General features: G+C 41.2%; 1 protein-coding gene across 3 annotated transcripts in view; it reads left to right on the top strand.

Annotated features, from left to right (window-relative positions):
• Nucleotides 1-25,303, top strand: part of ELAPOR2 (endosome-lysosome associated apoptosis and autophagy regulator family member 2) — a 180,680-nt gene that overhangs the window by 71,158 nt on the left and 84,219 nt on the right. For 2 of the 3 annotated variants that reach the window (XM_027071781.2, XM_053218527.1), the window contains exon 2: nucleotides 17,430-17,550. In XM_027071781.2, the coding sequence (XP_026927582.2) occupies nucleotides 17,430-17,550 (121 nt within the window). Of the gene's footprint in view, nucleotides 1-16,997; nucleotides 17,294-17,429; nucleotides 17,551-25,303 lie in introns of those variants that run through there. The other variant, XM_053218529.1, reaches the window with a different exon arrangement.

Genomic DNA, 25,303 nt, shown 5'->3' on the forward strand with positions numbered 1-25,303 from the left:
CTTACGGAGACAGGTTGTGAGGTAGCAATTTTTATATTGATTTCTGCTTCTAAGATTTTAAGATCTGTCATTAGCTCTTAGGACTTAACAAGGAAAGCATGGAAGCATGGACCAACAAGGAAGTATGATGTCATGCTTTGGAATTCGGCAGATTTAGGATTAGATTAGGTTCTATTCCTAGCTTTGCTATAGATCAGCTGTGTGACACTGGGAGGTTACTTAAATATTTGCCAGTTTCATTACCCATAAGAACTCTCCCTTCAAAGGCTGTGGACAGCATTGAGATTTGTGGGAAGAACATGGCACTGTGACTGGTATATGTTACTCAGTAATGGTTGGCAGCTGTCACAACCCCTGCAGTCATCTACCTGACCTGGGATTTGAGACAGTCTTGAATATGAGTTGGTTTCATGGAACTACCCTGTACCTCAGATATCTGTCAGCACTCTTCGTTGAAGGTGGCAGGAACCCAGCTCAAATCAGTTTCAGCTTTAAAACAGGGGTGCCTGGGTGGCTCAGTCGGTTGAGCGTCTGACTTCGGCTCAGGTCATGATCCTCACGATCCGTGAGTTCGAGCCCCGTGTCGGGCTCTGTGCTGACAGCTCAGAGCCTGGAGCCTGTTTCAGATTCTGTGTCTCCCTCTCTCTCTGCTCCTCCCCTGTTCATGCTCTGTCTCTCTCTGTCTCAAAATAAATAAATGTAAAAAAAATAAATAAATAAAACAGGGTATTGAGTGCATGTATTTTTGGGGTAGCTCCAAGAATTGGTTGAAATATGGAACAGCCATGGGGACTTTTGAGTATCGTAACCTCGTGGGGGATGATTATAATAGCTGCTTTAAATTCTTTGATAACTTTAATATCTGTGCATTTTGAGTTACTGATTGATTTTGAGTATTGGTCAGATTTTTCCTAGTTCCTTGTATGTCAAAATAATTTTGCATTTTATTCTGGATATTTAAAATGTTATGTTGGGGCACCTGGGTGGCTCAGTCGGTTAAGCGGCTGACTTCGGCTCAGGTCATGATCTCGCGGTCCGTGAGTTCGAGCCCCGCGTTCATGCTTTGTCTCTCTCTGTCTCAAAAATAAATAAACGTTAAAAAAAAAAATGTTATGTTGTAGAGCTTCTAGATACAGAGAACAGATTGGTGGTTGCCAGAGGCAGAGTGTGGGGGGGTGGACGAAATGGGTACAAGAGGTCAAAAGATGCAGCTTCCAGTGATAAATAAGTCATGGGAATGTCCTGCACTGCATGATGACTATGGTTTATAATGCTGTGCTGTACATTTGAAAGCTGCTAAGACAGTAAATCTTAAAAGTTCTTATCACAGGAAAAACATTTTGGACATATGCATCATGATGGATGTTAACTAATTGTGGTTATTAACTAACTATGATCATTTTGCAATACATACAAATATTGATCATTGTGTTGTGCACCTGAAACTAATATAATGTTATATGTCAATTATACTTCCATTAAAAAAAATCTGCTATGAGACTTCTGGGTCCTTTAAAAATTCTCTGTAGAGTTTTTTTGTTTGTTTTAGCAGACGGCTGACATGGTTAAGTTCAGACCACCACCTTTTGTACGTGGCATTTCTGGTGTTAATTCAGTTTTCAAAACATTGTCTATTTTTTATTTTCGGTGGTTGGAGTTTCTGCCTCCTGCTTGAGCCTCTCAGGGTTTAGTTGGAGTGGTGGTTTATACCTTACTTGGGTTCTCTGTGGCAGTGCTGTGATTCTTTCACTCTATTCCACACGGGCCTGCTTGGAGGTGAGCCTGGGGCTTGTGTGGGTCCACACACAGAACTGGGCGATCCCCTTCGCCGTCACTCTGGGATATTTCCTCAGGGACTCCTTTTTCTACTTCCTATGGCCAGAAAGATGGGATTACTGCATATTTTAGCCTCCACACTTCTCTGTGATTCTTCCTGAATGGGGTAAAGAGGCAAGAGAAGAAAGAGAAGAAAAAGGATTTTCTCCCAAACTCTGCACAGCAGAATCCCGTTTTCGTTCTTTTATCCAGAGAGATGGGTTTTTTCTTGGAGTGTCAGCTTCCTGGGTCACTGTGGTGTCATCAGTGCGGGTCTAAGACTGGGGCTGGCCTTGGGGCAAGGCTGGAAGAGGAAAACGAGGGCCAAAAAAACACAAACAAAAACAAACAAAGCCCATGGTCCTCTCCTCCCTGTCCACAATTATCCAGCTAACAGAGTTCACTTTTCTTCGTCCTGTGGCCAGAAAGATAGGATTCTCTTGGAGCTTTTGAAGTTTGCACCTACCAGACAGGTCTCCGACTTGGCCCATCTTTGGCTCAAAGCCAGGAGAGAAAGGAAGAAGAAAGAACCAGTGAGCTGGTTATCATTTGAGTTTTGGTTTTCTTCCCCAATCCACCTGCTGTGTCTTGTTTTGTCTTGACTTTTGTTTTTTGGGGCAGGCTGGGAAAGAGAAGTTGTGGTGGGCTTTCTGTACGTTGGCTGACACCAGTGAATATTTGCTAATAATGGCCAGATGACAGGTCTGTATTACAGCATGGTGTTCCAGGCTGCCCATTCAGAACTGCATGGGATCTTAGAATAGTTCCCCAAAAGGTAACTAGGGCAAGGGGCATGCTGTTACCTGATAGAAATGAGAAAAGGATGCTGGTCAGACAGAACAACTTTTATTCTTTCTGATTAAAAAGGAAAACCTTTTTAGTAGATATTAGATATTTTAAGGTTGTTTTCTAGGAGTGTAGTTATGACAATAAGTGTTATTAGGATTTATTAGGATTTTTAAAAATTCTGTTTATTTGAGAGATTCTTATAGCGTCAGTTGAGTGCAAAAGAACTTCAGCTTATTTTTACTCAGCTCACAAAATTTGCAAGCAAAAACATGATTGAGATGTCAAAATGTTCAGAGCCACTTATCACCTCTGCTATTTCTGTAGACACTCTTTACAAGTAAAGCTCAATTTCAAGTGGTAGCATTGATGATTATTAGCTTTTGAATTTAAAATTTATTTTTATAAATCTTTTCTGTCTGCCCTTGGCCAATGGCTTAGCTGGATCCAGATGTAGAGTTTGCCTCTTCCTGGCCCAAGTTCATGAATCCCGCAGGTGTGTTTTCAGAACTCCTGTACCTCCTTGTTCTCTTTCCTCCCTTCTGACTCTTGCCATCTTTCTTTTTCCTCCTTGTAGCAGAATCCTCCTTCTATCTGCCTGCTTATCCAGTACTTACGCTCTGGGTCTTTTCTTCCATGTTACCTTGTACAGAATTTATCTGACCTATGTCTTGGGACCTTTGTCCTTAAAGCCTTGCTTGGTGATTGACACTCATCAGAGAAACTAACCTAGACTGAGGTGCCAATGAATGGTAATGGAATAAGCCTTCGGTGAAAGCCTTCAAATTTTTGCACGTCCTACCAGGTACCTTATCCTAAAGTCAAGAGAAATATGAGCATCTTTTTTCTGTCTTAGCAGAGCAAGTACCTCAACTTAGAGAAAATAACACATTTTAACTATAGAAAAACTTGAAAATACAGAATCACAAAAGAGAAAATAGAAATCACTATGTTTAGCATTCAGTTCACCATTGTCAACCTTTTGGTATATATACCTTGAGTCACTTTTCCATATACTGATTATACACTCATGTACCTTAAAAGGGTTCAGGCATAGTGTTTCTTAACCTTTATATTATACTTAAATGTCAGAAATATTTTTATTAAATATGGCATTGGCATTATCATTTTAGAATGGACTATATAAAATCCTGTCGTGAGTATACAATAATTTATTAATCAGTCTCTTGTTGCACATTTAGATTGTTTTCAAGTTTTTTGTATTTTATTTTTTTAAGTTTATTTATTTTGAGGGGGGTGGTGTTGGAGGGGTGCAGAGAGAGAGGGAGAGAGAGAATCATCTCAAGAAGACTATTGTTGTCCGTGCAGAGGCCAGTACGGGGCTCAGTCTCACGAACCATGAGATCATGACCTGAGCTGAAGTCAGATGCTTAACTGGCTAAGCCCAGGCGCCCCTTTAATACGTTTTTGAAACTTTTGATGCTGTTTCTCTTGGTGCTCATTAAATAGTAAGTAGTTGCTCAAATTTTGCAGAAGCAAAGGTGCCTTTTCAGTTTCAGCCTAATTTACATCAAAAAACGTATAGTTTGATGGTGCACCTGGGTGGCTCAGTCAGTTGAGCATCTGACTTTGGCTCAGGTCATGATCTCACGATTCGTGGGTTCGCGCCTGGCATCAGGCTCTGTGCTGACAGCTCAGAGCCTGGAGCCTGCTTTGGGTTCTGTCTGTCTCCCTCTCTCTCTCTGCCCCTTCCCAACTCATATTCTCCTCTCTCTCTCTCTCTCTCCCTCCCTCCCTCCCTTCCTCCCTTCCTCTCCCCCCCACCCCGTCTGTCTCTCAAAAATAAACATTAAAAAAAATGTATAATTGTTATTACACACAGATAAGCTTGCAGCCATGTGTAATTAGACAGAATAGATGGATTTCCAGGGATTTGGCTTTTCCCTGTTTGGAAAATTGGCCTTCTACATACCACTGTGCAGTTTTAATTGAGGTTAGGGGGAAAAAAATAAACAAACAAAAAAAATATATTACCTTCACTCAAGAAAGCCGTCCAAAGTTAGATCGGATTCTTCCTCCCTCCTAGGATATTCTGTCTTTTTTGTGTGGATGTTGTTATACAGTGGGGATCATTACCACCTGCAGAGGGCCTCACTCTGGTCCTCTTCCAGTTGTGTTCCTCTTCTTGTCATGTAGTCACCTGGCCAAGGAACCCACCTGGATGTCCTGCCCCCCACCCTTGTATGCCATGCTCTAGATGACATGACTTTTGAACTGTATGCTTTAAGGGCCTGGGTCTGCTGCCAGGGCCTTCATGGGCTTTTCCCAGGTGCATCCTGATTGTGGGCTGTGGGAGCAGTGGTGACAGACCGGGTGGGCAGCGGGCGTTGTCACTTGTATGTGTGGAGACTATTTAAGGTGTGGGTGGGTATAGAAGAGGAAAGGACACCTCAGACCCTTGCCCTTGGTCCCACAAATGTGACGGATGAGACTGAAAGAGAGCTGCTACATGGTGCTTTGTTACTGTACAGATGTCCTTAGGTTATGACCAGGTACGGGCAGAGAGAGACTTCCAGGCAGAGAACAAGTCCTGTGCGAGGGCCTGGAGGCAAGGAAGAGTGTAGCATGTAGCACATAGCCTGTTTCGATATTTCATACATGAAACAGGTTGAGAAACGAAATGTGGAGAGACAGAGACCTTTTATGTGCTTTTTCCTCAGCCAGATGGAAGTTGTTGCGGGGTTTTGAGCAGGGATGACATAATTAGACCTGGCTGCAGAGCGTCATGAGGGAGAAAGAGCAGAAGATGAACGCCACTTAGGCTGCTGGTGATAGCCATCCAGGAGGCACGAGATGGTGACTGAAACAGGACAGTGGCCCTCATGACAGAGATAAGACCCTTGCCTCCTACATAGGGCTATGCTGTGGCCTCGTTTGAGTCGGAAAAGGTTATAAGCATTATTTTGGAAAGCTTACAGGGTTCTGCAAGTGTGAGTGTTATTGTTAATAACAAAAATAATTACTGTATTTGTGGACAAGGGACAAAATTGAGATTCTAGCTAATATCAATTATAAGGTGAGCATATATGAAAATCAGTTGAAATGATAGGGGTGACTGTCATAATGTGAGGTGTCACAGCCCCTGAGGGCTCCTTTGGGAGCAAGAAGGTCGTTCTGCTAGTGTTTAGGGAAGGTGGCCCAAGTGGAAAAGACACTGGTGTTGGAGGTGGCTGGGTTGGATGTTGGCATTGAGTGTTGGTGGGTAAGTGTCTTTGAGGTGGATCTCATCATTCGGTATATAGTTCACATGGTCCCCTATGGGGACCATGGTCAAGAGGCCTTTCCTTCCACTTGTTTTGCTCATGTCCCGAATCTTTAAACTCCCTATTCCACTTTTTCCAGAGGAAATAATTCTTATCTCTTGTCATGATGTGGAAAGGAATTGGGAGGAAGGGATCTATATTCTCAAACAGGTTTTCAACCAGTCTTGTTCGTAGATTTTGTTGACTTTCTGAGATATTTGGTACTTTCAGTTATGAGAGTTCCTGCGGCTCAAATCAGCTTTCTTCTCATTTCATCTGCCTATGTAGCTCTTCGCTTTCAGATTTTCTTGCTTTGGTAAGTTGATAAAGCTCATCTTAGGCTTTCTGTCTTCTAAAAAATTGTTGATATCTGCGTCTATTGTCATTTTCACTTCTAATCTTTTTATCTTTGTCTTTTTAAACTTTTAGGATTTTACTCCTTACTCTCCTGAGAAATTCTTGTGGGTTTGTGGGAGCAAAGACAAACATATATTTAATTCAGCAAGTTTAAATGTAGTTAGATAATAAAATAGTGATTGCATGCGTTTAAAGACTTAAAAAAAAATTTTTTTGAGAGAGAGCATGAGTCAGGGAGGGGCAGAGAGAGAGGGGGGCAGAAGATCTGAAGCAGGCTCTGCACTGACAGCAGCAAGCCTGATGCGGGGCTCAATCTCATGAACCATGAGATCATGACCTGAGTCGAAGTCGGACGCTTAACTGACTGAGCTACCCAGGCGCCCCCCTTAAAGACTGTTTAATACATTTTACTCAGTATCTTCTATGAGAGTATTAAAGTTAACATTTCCAATATTGGTACTATTATAGATGTCTAGCTATAAACTACTTGAGAAAATTGAAGTTTTCTTCATTTCTTTATGGGTAGACTTGGTTTAGAATATTCCCTGATAGTGCAGGGTAGTACAGGAGGTAGTTGGTTCCCATTTATTAAGAGCCATGAAAATATGAGATATAGACTATAATTCTACAGTTTTCTTTCAAAGATTAAGAGGAACTTGAGTGCATACTGTTGGTTGAGTTGCTTGAGGTCTTATATTTTGATGCAGGCAGGCCGGGCCTAAGGACCCAATCCTGTAGGACCAGCCCAGAGGGTCTTTAGTTTCATGCAGGATGGAAATCAAATGTGAGCCAGCAGGAGGTAAAAGCAAAGTTTATTGAAGATATAGAGAGAGGAAATATGGACAGAGCATGTGGGAGACTCAGGAAAGAAGCATGAGTCTTGTCTTTGGGGGGTTTTATTGAGGATGGTGGTCAGGTGCACATATCCTCTCAGGCATCCAGGAACCGCTTAGAACCAAGACAAGAGCCCAGGCATTATTCCTTGGAGCCAGGGGGCCTTGGTGTGGAGATGTCTAGCTCTGGTGGTCTGGAATGCACCTATGATAGCTGTCTCTGGCCATTCTCACCTGGTCCTTTGTTAGATGTTATCTCTTCTAGAGAAGTGATTGACTCCTTGCCCCTTCCAAGGAGGACATACGGTATTGGCATTACAAGACATGTGCAGAGTAGGGTGGGGCTGTAGATCCTAGTAAGAATAGAAGCTGGAACAGAAGCAAAGGAAAAAAACCCAACTTTTTCTCTGATGGGGTCCCGTCCATTTCCCTAGCTCAGTTTCTCACTGGTAGAGGTGAGATTGGGATCTAGGTCTGTTGTTTCCAGTTCTTTGCCTATCCGTTTAAAAACTTGCATTGAGACACCATAGAAGGAAAATGGTCTAGCCTGGATTCTTCCAAGAAGCCCTGGGCACTTTTCACTGACACTAAAATGTAAGCCCAATGAGACGAGGGACTAGGCCGCTTTGTTCACTGCAGCATCCCCAGCGTCCACGTGTCTACGCTTGGCATATGGGAGGTGCTCAATAAATATATATTGATTTATAAAATGAAGTGACTGCTTATGAGGCCCTGTTTACACAGAGAGACATTGAACTCCAATTTAAAACATGAACTTTGTCAAAATAATTTCACAAAAGCAATAGTGTCTGCAAATGTGGCGAAGAGGATGTGTCATAAATAGATCAGATACCTATTACTTCACTTAGCCTTAGGTTCCCATGGTAACTCTGTGTTCCTTTTATAAAAGAAAAATCTGAATATAAATATTACTGCACATTGCAGTGCACATGTACTTGATAATGTGGGCTAAGGAAGTTTTTATTATAAGATGCATGTGTGTCTGCAGTAAGTATTCTCACACTTTTGACCTTCGCATGTAAGTAGGATGAGTTTGCTCACTCACTGGAGTGCAGTCGAAGTATTTGTGTGAGGCCCTATAGGCTCGTATTCTTTTTCCTTCTTGCTGCTTCGCTGTCTCAAATATGGGTGCAAGCTGTTTGCTGAGCACTTAGATTCGAGAGCTTTCCTCCCAAAGGAGCTGCAGTCTCATCAAATACAGGGTGTGCTGTTCTCAATGCTTTACATAAAAACGTTCAAGGAGAAGGAACCATATATGAAGAAAATGGATTATATTTGCTTCTTTTTGTCCCATTCCTGTGTGCGTGTTCTCGTAGGTATTAGCACTTCTTCTGTGAGGCCTGAGTCCTCTAACTGCCTGTATTCTTTTGAATACAGTGTGTGCTCATCTGTGTCTCTATAATTAACCATGGTCACCTCTTAGTTGACTCTAGGGGCTACTCGGAACTGAATTTCTCATTGATGGGTCACTGCTGTGAACAAACTTCAGAGTTCCCCTGAGGTCTTCCACAGAAGACCAGGCAGTTTCGTTTGTTCTTTTATTAGTTCACTCAGTGGCTCATCTGTCTCTCCACCCTCAGGCTACTGTATTTCACTGCATATCTTCAGGCATATTACCTTCAGGCTTTGTGTCACTGTTTGTCACACCCTATCAAACTAACCACGAAGGAACTGGTAGGGCTAGAATGCGTACAAACCCTGCTATCTTTCAGGGCTTTCTTCTCAAAAGCTGCTCAGGTGGTCCAGCTCACAGAAATTTGTTCTGACTCTGAAATCATTACATAATGAGGTCACCTCATGCACATTCTCCCTTCTTTTTCCAGAAAACATGGCTTCTAAAAAGCAAGCCATTTGGGTGCTAAGAAATAGTTGTGGTGTCTACATGGGGTGTCTCTCCTGATCAGATGAGGGCCCCCAAATGTGGGGCGACTGACTGGGTGGAAGTTGGTGGTGCGGGCAGTGACAAAGGCGACAGAAGTTTATAGAATATATCTCAAGAGAGCAGGATGCAGGACAGCAGAGGAGAGGCTGTCTGCAGCAAGGCCGTGGATAGGGGCTGTTTTAAAAGGGGGAAGATGAGGAGGTATGGTGACATATGGAATCTTCCCCCCTTTAAAAAAAATTTTTTTTTGAACGTTTACTTATTTTTGAGAGACAGAGAGAGAGTATAAACAGGGGAGGGACAGACAGAGAGAGACACACACACAGAATTTGAAGCAGGCTCCAGGCTCTGAGCTGTCAGCACAGAGCCTGACGTGGGGCTTGAACCCACAAACTGTGACATCATGACCTGAGCTGAAGTTGGATGCTTAACCGACTGAGCCACCCAGGAACCCCAGAATCTTCCCCTTTATTGGTAGCTGTGCCTGGTTGTAAGTAGCCCATTGGTTAGTTATGGCCTATGGATTTTTTGAGGTGGGTCCCCTGATGGGCCTGTCTGTATTCAGCCAGGTGTTGACCATGGGCCCTTTCTGTGTTCCATCGCTCAAGGCTGTTTGCCCGAAACGGCCGCTACAGTAGTTATCTGCTAGAGGGTTTAGACTGCGATGAATTTATTGAGAAGTGGAACAACATTGTACCTTATGGGAGAGTTAAGGGATGTTTGTTGGTAATTTTCACCAGAAGGAGTTTTTATTTGAACACTGACCTCTGATACTTGTGTTCTACTCTGGAGCCCCTAATCTTTATGCTTTCTTATAAAATCATATGGTACGTGTGTGTCCTGTCTGCTCCCAACAAAATAATAAGCCTGAGTACAAGGACTATGTGTTGTAATTATGTTAGATCTTCCCCATAGCACTTAGGCCATAGTGCTTATTTAATAAACCAAGTGCCATATAGTAAAGAATGGTATATATTAATGTTAACATATAAAAATGATACATATTATTATAAGCATAAATCATTATATATGTTAATGTTTCATATAAAATGTGTGTATTGTCAAGATATGTATATATGCATATTATTTTTATATTTGAGATTTATTTGAATCATTGGCTAGCCTATGTGTAGTAAAATTCTAATAGTTGTCATCATGCTTAGAGGCAATACCCCAGGTTTTTAGAGGATGCCATGAAACTTTTGAAATATAAACAACTTTTGTGTTTGGGGGTGTCAGGGGAAACCAGAACTGGTTGGTGGTTCAAGGAGTAAAAACAGATTTTATTCTGGAACGGTTGTAATAGCAGAAAAGAGACGTTGTAGAGAAATGGGCTGGGTTTTGAATATAGCACGGACAAGTGGGGGTTCATAGGCAGGGAGCAGGGTGGGAAACCATCAAGTATAAATGGGGGGAGATTCTGGGTAAACTGACTTCTAAAACTGGGTGATGCAAGGATGAACACAGACGTCCAAAGGCCAAGGCTTCCCTGGGAAGAGAGTTCAGAGGAGCTCGCCTTAAGATTGGTCAAGGAGAGTGTTTGTCAGGGGCACTTGGGGACTCCAGCGTTTATTCCATCGTATTCTGATATTTTGTGTTTTAGTTGTAAGAGAACACAATTTGAGTTTTTGCTTTTTGAGAGTTTGTGCCTAGATTTTTATTTGTGAGCATGTGTTTCTGGGGGGAGTACCATGATTTCTACTGAGGGATTATCTTTCCTTAAATGTTTGGTGATCAGTAGTAATTCCATGCTCTCTTTCTTTTTGGCTTGTTCTCTGGTTCCCACATATTTACACTGCAAAGTTTTCGAAGGATACCATCATTTTGTTATTTGGGGCAGTGTCTCCGTGCCCCAGCATTCTGGGATTTGCAGACATGTCTAACTAGCTGCCATCTTTTGTGTATGGTAGGTCCAAATGCTTTGTCCAGTCTGTGATTTGGAGAGTGTGGCTTGTGAGCTGATGTTGCATTGTTTTTAGAGCACACTCTGATTCATGTCATTATGTTTGGCAATAAACTGTCTGGAGCCCTGAAATTATCAGGACTTCTGCCCCTGCAACTTGTCAGGAAAACTTGTGAAACATGATGAAATAGGCAGAAAAGATGACGGGGTGTCCTGTGTGGTGCCCCTTGCTTGAATGATCAGTTGCTCTAGGGACCTATACCTTTGTCTGAACTATATTACAACACTGTTGAGTTGTAGGAAACCAATAGTAATACAGATGACTCTTGTCCATGGAGGTGAGAGTGTGTCTTATTCTTTGGAATGCAATTAATTCATCATCATCCTCTGGATATTTACTCTTTCTGCATCTCTTTGTTCATTTCGCTTTCCTGATTGCCAGCTAATGGGTGTTCTTTGAATTCTTCTTGGAACTTGTTACAACATGTTACGGATTGACTTGCTAATTAATGATACATAAAATCTTTGACATGTATTCTACATTGGTATAAGAAAAAATTTACCTTTTTAATAGCTCTGTAACACCTGGGAAATTCCCATTTCCAAGGGATCACTGAAGTGCTCAATGGTGTAGATGGGTCTGTGACTAGAGTTTTGGGGTATTATGTATAAATCTGAAAACTTATTTGCTATTAACTCTCTTTATTTGGTACCTTGAATACCAATAAGAATATTTGAGGAGTATATATTGTATCTTTAGTCATTTTACTACTTCACACTATTGCTTACATCTTTGGTATGGATTTAAGGGTTGCCTTCAGAAACACATTTTAAAGAAAATTCTCTGTTATCAGCCCAGATGAAATAGCCTATTAAATAATTTAAAACCCATCTGGCTTGGGCTACAACCTAAATTCCTGACCCTGAATGCTGCCCTCTTCATGAAATAGGTCTGCATTTCAATATTTTTAAATTATGAATAAACACATTAAAGCTTCCTGCTGTGATCCTAAGCATTTTGTAACATAGAGTAGCTGTGGCCCTTGAGAGGTCAGTAACTGGGAGGAGGCAGATAGGATAAAGAATTTTAGGAAAGTTAATTGACATATGACATCTGCCATTACAGCCAGAGAATATGGTATGCCTTTGACCTGTTCTTATTGATGTTTTCATCTCCTAATTGGCAACTTGAATGACAGTGGTAAAAGAGAGTTTTCTGAGCTTCTTAGCTTATTCTGAGGCCTTCTTTTGGAATTCATGTCAGACTTCTCAGCATCATTATTTTGCAACAATGATAACAAATTACCTGAATTTTACATATGAGGGCCAGGATCTTCTCAGTGGGATGTGAAAATAGGGAAGACTTCCTAATACAAATAAGTGGGAACAAGAGACACAAGGAAGCCATTATGTAAGTGCATGGCTGGTCAAGGCCATTCTACAATAGTGGGTTGTGATAGGCTGAATAATGCTCCCCTGCCCAAGTCCTAATCCCTGGAACCTGTGAATGTTACCTTTCCATGATAAATAACAACAAAAAAAGGCTTTGAAGATGTGACTAAGAATTTTGAGATAGTAGATTATCTCAGTGGGCCCTCAATGCAGTCCCAGTGGGAGGAGAAAGAAGGCAATGTGTCCACGGAGGCAGAGACTGGAGTGATGTGACCACAAGCCAACAAATGCTGGTAGCCACCAGAAGCTGGAGAAGGCAAGGAATGGATTCTTCCCTGAAATCTCCAGAAGGAGCGTGGCCTGGCTGATGCCTCAGTGATGCTTGGACTACTGGCCTCCAGAATTGTAAGAAGACATTTCTTTTGTCGTACGCTGCTAAATTTGTGGCAATTTGTTACACCAGCCATTGGAAACCAATTCAGAGATTACTACCCAGAGGTGGGGAGCTGCTGTAACCATACCTAAAAATGTGGAAGTGGTTTTAGAATTGGGTAAAGAACAGAAACTGAAAGAAGTTTAAGGCACATTGTAGGAAAAGCCTGGGTTGGATGGAACAGACTGTTGGCAGAAATGTGAGTACCAAAGACTCTGCCATTGAGGGCTCAGTGAGAACTTGGTGAGGAGCACAGTAGAGAAAAGGTGAACTGCCCTAAGCAGAATGTTGGCAGAGATAGTGAAGGTGCTACTGGTTGGGGCCAAAAAGGAAATGAGGAATATGCCATCGGAAATTGGAGGAAAGATGGTCCTTGTTATATAGTAGTGGAAAATGCAGAAGAATTTTGTTTTATGTTTGGGTGGAAGGCAACACTTACAAGTGATGAACTTGGATATTTCCAGAGGAGATTCCTGAGCAAAGTATTGAAGGTATGGCCTGGTTCCTTCTTGCTGCTTGTTGTAAAATGTGAGAGGAAATAGACAAATTGAAGGAAGAATTCTTAAATAAAAAGGAAACCAGACTCGATGATTGGGGAAATTCTCATTTTGTCCAGGTTGCAGACAATGCTAAAATCAGGAGACCCGCCATTATGAAAGTACGCTGAGGAGAGAAGCCCAAAAATGTGTCTGGAAAATCTTTTGCTAGTGCTGAGGAAATTGGGTGTCAGACTCATGGGTTTTTTTAACCCTCTCAGCAGAAGCCAGGAATAGGGCTGGGAGTGTCTAGGAAAGATCTGTGGAAGATCCTCCATCTAATGGAATGAATCTTGTGACATGCACAGGAGACTCACAAGGTTTTTGATAACATGAGTAGAAACACCGCCAGCTTGAACTGAAAGGAACAGAGGGGGGTGAAATGGAGGAAGGCCATTGGAATCCCAAAATTTTACAGGCAAGAAACAGCTTAATAAACCAGCTCAGCTGCAAATATGTTCTCCTTTTCAAAAAACAAAGCAAAAAAAAAAAAACAAAAAAAAAAACAAAAAAAAAAACCAAAAAACAACCTAAGAATGACTCTGAGGGTGGAGCTCTGGGCCCAGATGTTGGAGCCCTAAACTGCAGAGGATTGTTTCTAATGGAATACTAATGGAATCTGTCCTGCCAGATTTTGAAATTACTTGGGACTGTTGGCTTATTCCTTCCCTTTCTCCCTTCCAGTTTATCCGTTTTAGAATGGGAATGTCTATAACTGTTGTTAAGGTCCAAACCCATTGTATTTTGGAAGCAGGTAACACAGGTGCCAGATGGAGAGGAATGTTGCCTCAATGTGTATCATAATGAGTCTTCCCATACCTGATTTGGAGGTTTACTTCTGGGACGTTGGAGCTGATGAGATATAGATGATGTTTTGGATTTTGAGTTGGTGCTGTAATGGGTTGAGTCTTTAGTGAATGTTGGGATATGGTGAATATATTTTGCATGTGAGAGGGACATGTGCCTTTGGAGCCAGGGAGTGGATTGTAGTAGGTTGAATAATGCCTTCCCTGCCCAGAAAACATAGGCATGTCCTCATCCCTAGAACCCATGAATTATCTTTTATGGAAACAAGGACTTCGAAGATGTGAATAAGTTAAGATGGGGGGATTATTCTTTATTATCTAACTGGATCCTAAATGTAATCACAAGTGTACTTACGAGAATGAAGCAGAGGGAGAAAAGACAGAAGAGGAGAAGGTAGTGTGATTGCAGAGGTGGAGACTGTAAGCCAACAAATGCCAGCAGCCACCAGAAACTGGAAGAGGCGAGGAGTGGATTCTTCCCTAGAGTCTCTGGAGGGAGGCCGACACCTTGATTTTGGCCCAGTGATACTCATGTTGGGCTTGTTGCCATCAGAACTGTGAAACGTAGGGGGGAGTCCAATGGTTTCTGCTTCTCTGCGTGCTCTCATCTCCTGTTTGAATATACAACATCCCCAGGCTCACTGTTAGACTTGTCAAACCATCAGGCTTTGATACTAGAAACTTTTCCCATTTCTTCGATTTTAAAACAGTAACCTTCTATTTTAAGCATAATGGTATTATATAAACTGAAAACTCTGGTAAATAAACACAAGGCTTGACTTCTGCTCTTAGCTATGTGACATAGTAGCTGGGTGTCTCTGGATAAATCATTCACCCAGTCTGAGTTTCAGTTGAACCATGGCAATATTAACTGTCCTTCCTGAACCATGTCACTGTTATGAGTACCGATGCATGTGTAGATGCATGTGAACAATGTCAGATAAATAATGTATGGTTCTATCATGTTCAGCTATTCATGGTACTACTTCTAGTTATAGGGAAGCTGTGAGGAGCATTTTTGCACATAAATCTCTGACCACATTAACTGTTTTTCCCCCTTAGATTGGGTGCTACCAGAGGGATTTGAGGTTCAAATTTTTGACCACTTTAAAGCTACTGATCCACTTTTTTCCAGAAAGGTTGCATCACTTTACTCTGTGATGGGAGGCACACAAGTGCCCCTTTTACTGCACTGAAGTCTAAGAAAACTTTTTTTTTAATGTTTATTTATTTTGAGAGAGAGAGTGCACACCTGTGAAGCGGGGGGAAGGGCAGAGAGAGAGGAAGACAGAGAATCCCAAGCAGGCTCCACACTGTCAGCACAGAGCCTGATGTGGGGCTCGATCCCACATCAAGACATAGAGTCAGATGCCTGACTGAGTGAGTCACCCAGGCCTTAGAAAACTTTTAAACATGATTTTAAAAATGTGCCAGCTTGATGAAAACTGTTTGTATTTCTTTGTCGAGGTTTAAGTTTTTTAGTTTGTATCGCTCTTTAATGAGTTGTGTATGTTCTTTGACCATATTTCCAAATAATTATTTGTCCTTTCCTGGATTAGTTTTTAGAAACCCAGGATTGTTAATTAACCTTTGTTGTGTGTTGTTTCTTCACCCATTTGTTTTGTTGTTTATTTTTTACTTTATGATGACTTCTGTGTCTGACCATGGTATGTAGTTACATTTAGTGAACTTTTACTGCTTTCCTTCCCCCCCTCCCTCCTTCCTTCCCTCTTCCCAACTTTTCCTCTGGAACATTTTTCCCATTTGGCTGCTTTTAATGATTTTTTTTTTTTTTAGGTATGTAGATTTACCCTTAACTGACAGCCATATTTGAAACCAGGATCTTGTCAACTTAATTTCAAATTATCTGTTGTCTTGAGTGGTCAGATATTTGAGTAGAAAAATAATATTCACAGAGGATCGCCTGAAGGTATACTAAATTTTATTTCTGAGGCAGAGTCTCAATGCAGCATAAAAACCTTTGCTTCCAGCCTGATAATTCCACCTTCTCTACCTTCTGATCCCTTATTATTTTGTCTTATGTATATGCAGAAACTGAAGCAGAGGAAACAGACTCAGACAGTTTGTGCTTTACCACATCTCCACTACCTCCTTTCTCTATCATCTTCTCCACCCTCATGATCCTTAGTAAGGATAATATCTCTACCATCCATCAAGCGCTAACTCAGTGTACCCTGATACAGCTAACATTTTCCATGCATTATCTTAAATAATTTCCACAACAGCCATACAAGGTAGGAAATATTCTTATTCTAAGTTTACTCATGAAAAATGGATGCTTTGAGAAGTCAAGTGGCTTGCCCAGTATTACACAGATTGTACCTGGTGTAGTGAGATGGGAGTTCAAATCCACACCTTTTTGATTTCAGGAGCCATTTCTTAAGTGATATTCTTTCTCTGTGTACACACGTGTGCATGCGTAAGCACACGCACACACATACACCTTTCCACCTCACACACCTGATTTCCTGATGGTGATAGGACTTGAGTTTTCTGTTCTCTCTGGTCACTGATATAGTAAGGGAGGCAAAATAGAGTGAATGAATCCAAATAGCCACATCCAAGATAATAACTGAATAAAGAGCATATTGAACTGAAAATATTTGGGGGAGGATTTAGAATTTCTTTCATTCTTAAAATGCTCCAATGACATTGTGTCCTTGTTCTCCCTCAGTTCAAGCACCTCACAGTTGTAATGTGCTCTGACCAGGGGAGGGGTCATTGTGAAAACATCAAAGCACCCAAAAGCTAGAGCTAAGTGGGTTTGGTCTTAATTTGGCATTTGTAATAAATGTCTATTTTATATTCTGTGATTGACGGCAGCCTGCTGTGGTGGGTGTGTATGGAGCCTGGGAAAGGTGCTTAAAAAACTGCCTTTTACTAACATTTAGATGATTAATTATTATACTGCTGTTAAATTTTAAGCTGAGAATTAGGTCAGTGGGAATGGTTTCTTCTTTCTTTGAACAACTGGGGACAGGGGTGGTATTCAGTTTCCTAGTGTTATTTAGCCCTTAGAATCATATCTATCAATTATTTGGAGCTTAAAAATATATGCAAAAGAAAGAGGGTAGTGTTCTGTAGTGTGCTTTTCTAGGAGGTGGGACTCAAGGTCAATGGTCACAGCTTGAGAGCATTGGCTGTTCCTCCTCATATCCTCAGTGCCTACTCAGTGCCCGGCCTGATAGAGTTTTGATAAACAAACAAACAAAAAACAAAGCCCCGCTTGGTGTGAAGGCAATAGGGTAAGACCGAGCGAGAGTCAAGCAGAGAGTACTGTTTGGAATCAGGCTTGTGCGCAGGTTGGGGGGTGATTGAGAAAGCACAGTTGTCCCATTAAAACTAGCTCTAACAAAGGCTTGTTTTTGTGATTGTTTGCAGAAAGATTACCACTTTGAATATACAGAATGTGATAGCAGCGGCTCCCGGTGGAGAGTCGCCATTCCGAATTCTGCAGTGGACTGCTCTGGCCTGCCTGACCCAGTGAGAGGCAAAGAATGCAGTAGGTTTTGAGTTTTTGACTGTTCGTTTTCGTGATTAAACTGTATCCGTTTGGCCCACGAAGTTAATTATAATGAATGTAAGAGACTTTTAGAAAAATGAGCATATAGCATTGACATCTAGCACAGCAAAAGCTTCTTCTTAATACTCGGTGCCCTTATGCCTGAAGTCTGTAATTAGACACAGCAGTGTTGAAGGTGCCTGCCCTGCCTGCCTTCTTTCTTTCCTTCCTTCCTTCCTTCCTTCCTTCCTTCCTTCCTTCCTTCCTTCCTTCCTTCCTTCCTTCCTTCCTTCCTGTTTATTTATTTATTTTGAGAGAGATTAGGCATGCGCACAAGCCAGGGAAGGGCAGAGAGAGAGAGAGGGAGAGAGAAAGAGAGAGAGAATCCCAAGCAGGCTCCACGCTGTCAGTGCAGAGCCTTATGCCTGGCTCGTGGTTCCTGAGATCATGACCTGAATCGAAATCAAGAGCTGGACACTTAACTGAGGGAGCCACCGAGGCACCCTTTATTTATTTTTAAGAAAATCTGTTTAAAATCTGGTTTACCGTCTTAGTTGCAACTCTGGAAGGCGGAGTGGCAGAATTTCTCTTTAATAGATTTTTTTCTTTACGTTTTTAAAAAAGTTTTCCAAAACTTGGGTAAAAAAGACATAAACTCTACCATCTGAACCATTTTTTAAGTGTACAGTTCAGCAGCATTAAGTACATTCTCATTGCTTTGCTATCATCACCAACATCCATGCGTAAAACTCCTCCATTTAGCTCTGGGGTTTTTTTTTTCTAAGCCAAAGAAATAATGTAATTTGCCTTTTTAGTGTAACCTACAGACAGATGGTAGAATTGATGAATGTCACATTCAGTAGCTTGTCTTTTAGCAATTAAACAGGTTGGAAGTGCAGCATTATGAGTTAATAGAGAAATAGGTTATTAAATTTGTTTTCATTTATAAACTCTGCTTTTTTTAATCCTTTCATTTGTTGAGTGATGAGTTCCTGCAGTGAAGTAGTCTCGGGATAGATTGGAGTTCAAAGCCAGAAGTAAGACACAGACAGGTTTTTTTGGGTTTCATGCTGTCTCCAAAATGGTATTCCTAAAAGCTAAGTTTTTCTGTTTCCAAATACAAGAACAAATAGATAAGCAAATTATTAAAGGATCGTTAATTCTTTCCCATTCATAGAACCTGTCTCTCTTACTGGCTAGAGAAGGTGTTAGCATGGGTGGTGGGTTTACTGATGAAAGGGAGACAGGAAGACAGCAGTAGTCTTATGGGGCAAATTAGTGGAAGATCCTCAGTGAATAAAGAGAGAACCTGGGATCCTTCCAGCCAGTGAAGACTTTAGTCTAGCAAGACTCTTTAAAAAAATTTTTTTTAATGTTTATTTCTTTTTCAGAGACAGACAGTGAGAGCCAGGGAGGGGCAGAGAGAGAAGGAAACACAGAATCCAAAACTGGCTCCAGGCTCTGAGCTGTCAGCACAGAGCCTGATGCAGGGCTTGAACTCATGAACCATGAGATCATGACCTGAGCCAAAGTCGGACGCTTAACCAACTGAGCCACTCAGGTGCCCCTCAGTCTGGCACGATTCTTCAGAGGATAGCAAGGTCACTATAGAATAAGCTGATATAAGGCTGGAATGTTGTCAGCCACCTATGCAGAAAGAGCATAGCTCTCACTAAGGGGGAATTTGAGTGAAAAAGGGAAACAGTGAAAAATACCTGTGGGATTAGCCTGTTGTAAGATGCTTCAGTTACTTTCCTAGAAAATCTGTATATTTTTAAAATCTATATTTGCCTTTTACTTGTGAGCTAATTCCTTGGTTCCCTTGTAAGCAACCCTATTGGGGTAGACTACCTAACCATTATGAACGCTACTCCTTATCTGGGTGCTGTGGTGGTGCTGGCTGGCACTGGCTTTTGGAAACTGATTATTTGTTTGAAACAGGCCTGGGTGGAGTATTTCACACCATGGAAATTTGCAAATTGTACAAACCAGGTGCCTCCTTTCCCCTGAGAGCTGGTTGTTAAACATTCACCAGCATATCACTGATTAAAGGTATTGGCCAAAGATTCAAAAATCTATTATAGATTTGATGCTTAAATAGGAAATATTTCTATTTGAAGAAGGCCAGGGACATTTTTTTTTTTTGCACATTATTTACCAGTCTTCCAAAGATAATGTTATGAATCTCACACTCCAGCTAGAACTTTTCTAAAAAAAAAATTGACTAGTAATCAAGTCACTATTAATTTTTGTTTTAAAAATGATACTACCTACTTTAAAAATGGTACTGACTTTAAAATGACAATACTGACATGATGGCTGGGGACATTTTTAATCTTGGCATTTTCTCTGAAGTCTGAATTTTCATTTATTTCTGCATAATGTGATTATGTCTGCTCTAGAAACTGTTTTAAAAAGCACGAAAAACATATCTAAGAAACTTAGAAGCTGAGTTAATTCCTAGCACTAACCATGGTGCTTACCACATTCCTAGACATTAAAGTACTCCTGCAGGCAGTTATAGTAATAACTGAGTATTTGCTCAGTGGCCTAGATTTTCTATGGCTAATAATAACTATCATTTCTCATGCACCGATTGTATGCTAAACATTGTGCTGAGGGCTTTATATCATTCTCCCATCGTATCTTTATGACAACCCTCTCAGATAGATACCATTGTTTCCATTTTATTGATGAGAAAAGTCAGAATTAAAGAAGTGAAGTACCTTACACAGGTCATATGACCAGGATGTGGCAGATCTAGGATTCAAGTACAGACATGTCTGATTCCAGAGCCTGCCTCTGATTTAGGCTGCCACGTCAGGATGGGGGGACTTTACTGGGTCCCACGTGGGAGATGTAAAGCTTATTGGTGGATATCTTCAAGGGAGGATTTTAGAAACTCTTGTGGTTCAAGGATAAAGGAGGCTAAAAGTGTTACGGTTCCGGATTGGCATGCTTCTTGCAAGCCGTGGGATGATACCACAACCTTGGCTGGCGAGTGATGCCCATAGGTGCTAGACTCAGTAGTTAGGTCATAATGATGTGGCCCAGGAGTTGGGCCACAAGGAAAAAGAAAAGAGAAATATGATGTGTGGCAACTTCAAATAAGTGAAGAGTATTAGGGCAATTATTGAGTTGGACTTAATTTCTCCATATCATAATGTCCAAATGAAATCACACCCAGAGTTTGGGCTCAGTCGAAATTGCTGTAGATGCTTCAGAATGTAATTGGGTAGGTTTTTTTCTTTTTTCTTTCTTTCCTTTTTTTTTTTTTTTTAATCAGGAGAAGCAGTACAGGCCTTTCCTTAGGAAAAGGCTGATAGGAATGTTCAGGTAACCATTGTAAATTTTTCCGGAAGATTGATGGGCAGGCTATATTGTATAATCTTTATTAAAAAAAAATCATATAAAAAACCTGGCTGCGAGGCTCTTGTAAGTGAAATTGGTGAAGTCTGTGTTGTGCTAGAACTCTGGGTGGTATGCGAGCAGGAAGCTTGTAGGGCTCAGGAAATGGCATAGAGAGGCCTCTGGTTGTTAACTGACAGTGGCCCCCACTGTCTTCCTGTCCCGTCTGCTGGGGCAAGCTCCTCAGTCTCTCAGGTAATACTGCTCCAGGCAGGCCCATGAGATGCCCTCATTTCCCTCCTTCTGTCTGGTAATTCCAGGCTTAGCTCCAGAGAACTATGCTGCTTCTCCAAAGCCATGCCAGGAGACTTGTGTTTGTGAGTGTCACTGGTCATTTGAGGTCTTGGTGTCACTCAGGCCCAGCTCGCAGACAACATGCCGTTGCTGGACTACGACGCTCCTTGTCTTCTCCCAGAGCAAGGGACAGAGCCCCTATCTCTACTCCACCTCTTCGCCACTGTTGGGTCAATTCCCTAAAATCTTGCCTTGACCCTCTGGGGTCTCCTTGACCTTGTTAGATCATCACAAGCAATAGTCTTTTTGGAATGCTTGCCTGGATGGGGGTATACCTTCCTTCTCTCTCATCCCTCATCTCTTCCTCCCTTCCTCTCTTTCCCTCCATCCCCCCCATCTTTCCCTCTCCCTTTGTCTCTATCTCTGTCTCACTGGGGAAAAGGCCCAAACCTTAAAAATAAAAGCCTGGCTACTGGGAATGGGCAGAGGATTCCTTTACTTATTTCCTTACATATTTTCAGACAAGTCTAAGGCACTGAGGTGGACATAAACATTACAAGATACCTCTCCCTCCTGGGAGTGTCTTCTGTTGCTTTCCCCTTCAAATATTAGTCATGACTTTGAGCACAATCATAGCACACTGTTTTCTAATTGAGGATGACCATTTAAGATAGCTGTAATTCCATTTAATATGTTGGCCTCAATTCGGTCAGAGTCTTGTGGGAGTTTTGTAATCTTGTGCTTTAGTATCTGTATAAAGTTCTAATATTTGGTTATCTTGGATCAAAAAGTGTTAATGTTCTGATTAGAAAAAAAAATTGAATATAATTTTTTCCCTTTTTTCTTGATTTCTCTCAGATCTCTATTGTTACCTATTTATAGCCAGAGTCACTCATGACGGTTTCAGTGAACAGCTTTCAATTTCAGTTTAGAAGTAAAGGAAGAGGAGGGATTCTCCTGAAGAGAGAGTTGGTTTTAGCTTTCTGAGGGGGGCAGATTGAGAAATCCATTCCTTGGCATCACAGCTTTTGCAAATGTAGACTTTTCCCCAGGATTCAACTCATAGTCTGTTTCTGTTCTGTGATGAGTTGTTACTGGGACAATAGCAAGTGCGCTTGGGCAAACAGTACCCGGGCACTAAGTGGCAGTCACATATTTTGCTGTAAGTCTGTTCCATGGAATACTAATCCCAAGAAATACTTCATGTAAACAAAGTGTTTGCAGGGTTTTCTGTGGTGAAATACTAGTATGTTTAGAAAATGGTGAATCCCCTTCATGGAGGGCTACAGTGAACAGTTTCATATTAAAGTCTCTGAGAAACCTAATACATATTTATAGAACATTTCCTGTGTGCTGAGTGCATCCTGTTTTGCTCAGAGTTTGCCAAATTTATTTGATTACAGGACTCTTTTATCTAATGTGTAGCTGGACCCCACAGGCTAATTTCTGCAGATATAATTTTTGGAAAACGCAGGTGTAAGCACACGTGCCTGGCTAATTTAGTAAACTTTTATATGGTTCTACTTACACTAGATTTAACTAATTTCTTTCTTTTTTTAAAACTTTTTAAAAAATGCTTATTTACTTATTTTGAGAGAGAGAGAGCACGTGCACATGTGAGCACACGAGCTGGGGAGGGGCAGAGAGAGAGGGAGAGAGAGATTCCCAATCAGGCTCCCCACTGATAGCATGGAGCCTGATGCAGGCTCGAACTCATGAACCCATGAGATCATGACCTGAACTCAAACCAAGAGTCTGATGCTTAACCAACTGAGCCACCCAGGCACTAGGTTTAACTAATTTCATGTGATTTCTTTGCTCTGCAGGTACATTTGCAGCCTTAACTACATTGGTGTTTGTTTGAAGACCTCTCATGGTTGATGGTCAGGTGTGATATACACATATGGTTAAATCCCAGATCTGCAACCAACTTGTATATCTTGGGCAAGATATTCAGTTCACAGCTACTTACTGAACTTTAATTTATTCACTGGAACAAGCATTTATCATTTCCTATGTTCTTGACAATAGGAATCCAAAAATAATTTTACAAAGATGACTGTTTTCTATGACCTTTCATTGTAATAAGAGCAGATGGGTAAACATGTTATAGTATTGGGGCAAAGTGAATGATAGATATAAACACCTGAGGTGATCTTACCAAGGAAGATGGATGATTTCTGTTCACAGGAAGAGGGCTCACAGTGAAGCAGATAGAAGTTTGAAGTTCAGAATCATCTGTTACCAGCTTAATAACCTTGGAAAATTATCTAAGCTTTGGCAGCTTCGTGCAAAAAATTGTGTCCATACTGAGGATTGAGTCGATAAATGCCATATTTAATGGGCCATATATGTTAATTCTCTGAGCATCTCTGAAGCAAACCCTGAAGGAAGTTGTTGAATTCACTGATACAAAGTGGCCTTTGAGACATAGGAAACATGGACACAGGTGCAGACTGGGGGCAGCACTGGGTTTCCCTGGGTGCATTCTGAGAGCTGTATGAATGGTTGTCAGAGAATATAAGAGGGTACAGAGATTTTGGCAAATCTCACAGGCTCCTGTGTGTCATACCAAGGACTTTGACCTGGAGACAGCTATTCATGGATGTCTGAGGAAGTTAAATGAATTGATACATCTAATCTACAGTGCTAGGTAACATAGTGATATAACTTAATGGTAACAATAATAATAATATTAAAATAATAATGTAGAATTATAACAGCTAACAGTTATTTGCTACATGCCAGGCACAATTGTAAATGTTTTATATGTATTCATTCAAATTTATTTAGGCATCACCACACCTTTTGAAGTAGGTACTTGTATTACATCACACTGGTAGGTCAAGGGCAAAAAGGGGATTTGAACCCAGGCAGTCTAGCTCCTAGGTTCATGTTCTTAACTCCTATGGTGTCCTGACTCTTTGGAATATTCTACAGTATATACTGAACAAGTGTTAGTCCCTCTTCTTGAGACATCCATGCTCCCCTAACTTTTATCTCTTGAGTAAAATATAATGCAAGTTAATATCCAGATAACTAAATGATTTAAAAAAATAGCATGTAAAGGCTCAGATATATTGATTGATGGGTCATTTTAATGCATTAATGATCTTGCTGTAGATTTCATTCTTTTTTTTAATGTTTATTTATTTTTGAGAAAGAGAGAGCAGGGGAGGGGCAGGGAGAGAAAGAGAGAATCTCAAGCAGGCTTTGCACTGTTAGTGCAGAACCTGATGTGGGGTTTGAACTCATGAACCATGAGATCATGACCTGAGCCGAAACCAAGAGTTGGACACTCAGCTGACTGAGCCATCCAGGGGCCACTACCTTAATTGTATCTCTTTCTCTGAAAGGTAAGAGAATAACGTTCAGAATTTACGGCACATTTGTAGTTGTATCCTCATATACAACGAAAAGTTGGTTAGTTAGTATTTTTTTCCCTGTGCCTAGAATATTGTTGATGCTTAATACATATACTTTCATTATTCAATGTGTATTAGAAAAAATTGGTACTTTATTCAACTGTAGAATTTATTATTTTTTATTTTATTTAAAAAAAAATTTTTTTAACGTTTATTTATTTTTGAGACCGAGAGAGACAGAGCGTGAATGGGGGAGGATCAGAGAGAGAGAGGGAGACACAGAATCCGAAACAGGCTCCCGGCTCTGAGTGGTCAGCACAGAACCCGATGCGGGGCTCGAACTCACGGAACGCGAGATCATGACCTAAGCCGAAGTAAGCCGCTTAACCGACTGAGCCGCCCAGGCGCCCCTATTATTTTTTAAAAGTAGGCTCCACGTTCAACGTGGGGCTTGAACTCACGACCCTGGGATCAAGAGTCAGACACTCCACTGACTGCGGCAACCAGGTGCTCCTCAGCAATACAAATTCTTATTTTAGAATAGGGTTCTTCTTCATTCATGCCAAGAAGAGAGGTGCTGTAGCCCTCTCATGGCTCCTAAGAAAGCTCTAGAACCTTCGAATGTTTGTGGATTAAATAACTGTGGTGTTCTAAATTAGAGACCAACTTGGCTGTTTCATTCTGTAGGCAAAACACAGAGACCCAATCAGATTTGTGAAAATTTGTTTTATATGGAAAAGGAGAGG

The sequence above is a fragment of the Acinonyx jubatus genome, chromosome A2 (assembly GCF_027475565.1).
Source record: "Acinonyx jubatus isolate Ajub_Pintada_27869175 chromosome A2, VMU_Ajub_asm_v1.0, whole genome shotgun sequence".
NCBI classification, from domain to species: domain Eukaryota; kingdom Metazoa; phylum Chordata; class Mammalia; order Carnivora; family Felidae; genus Acinonyx; species Acinonyx jubatus.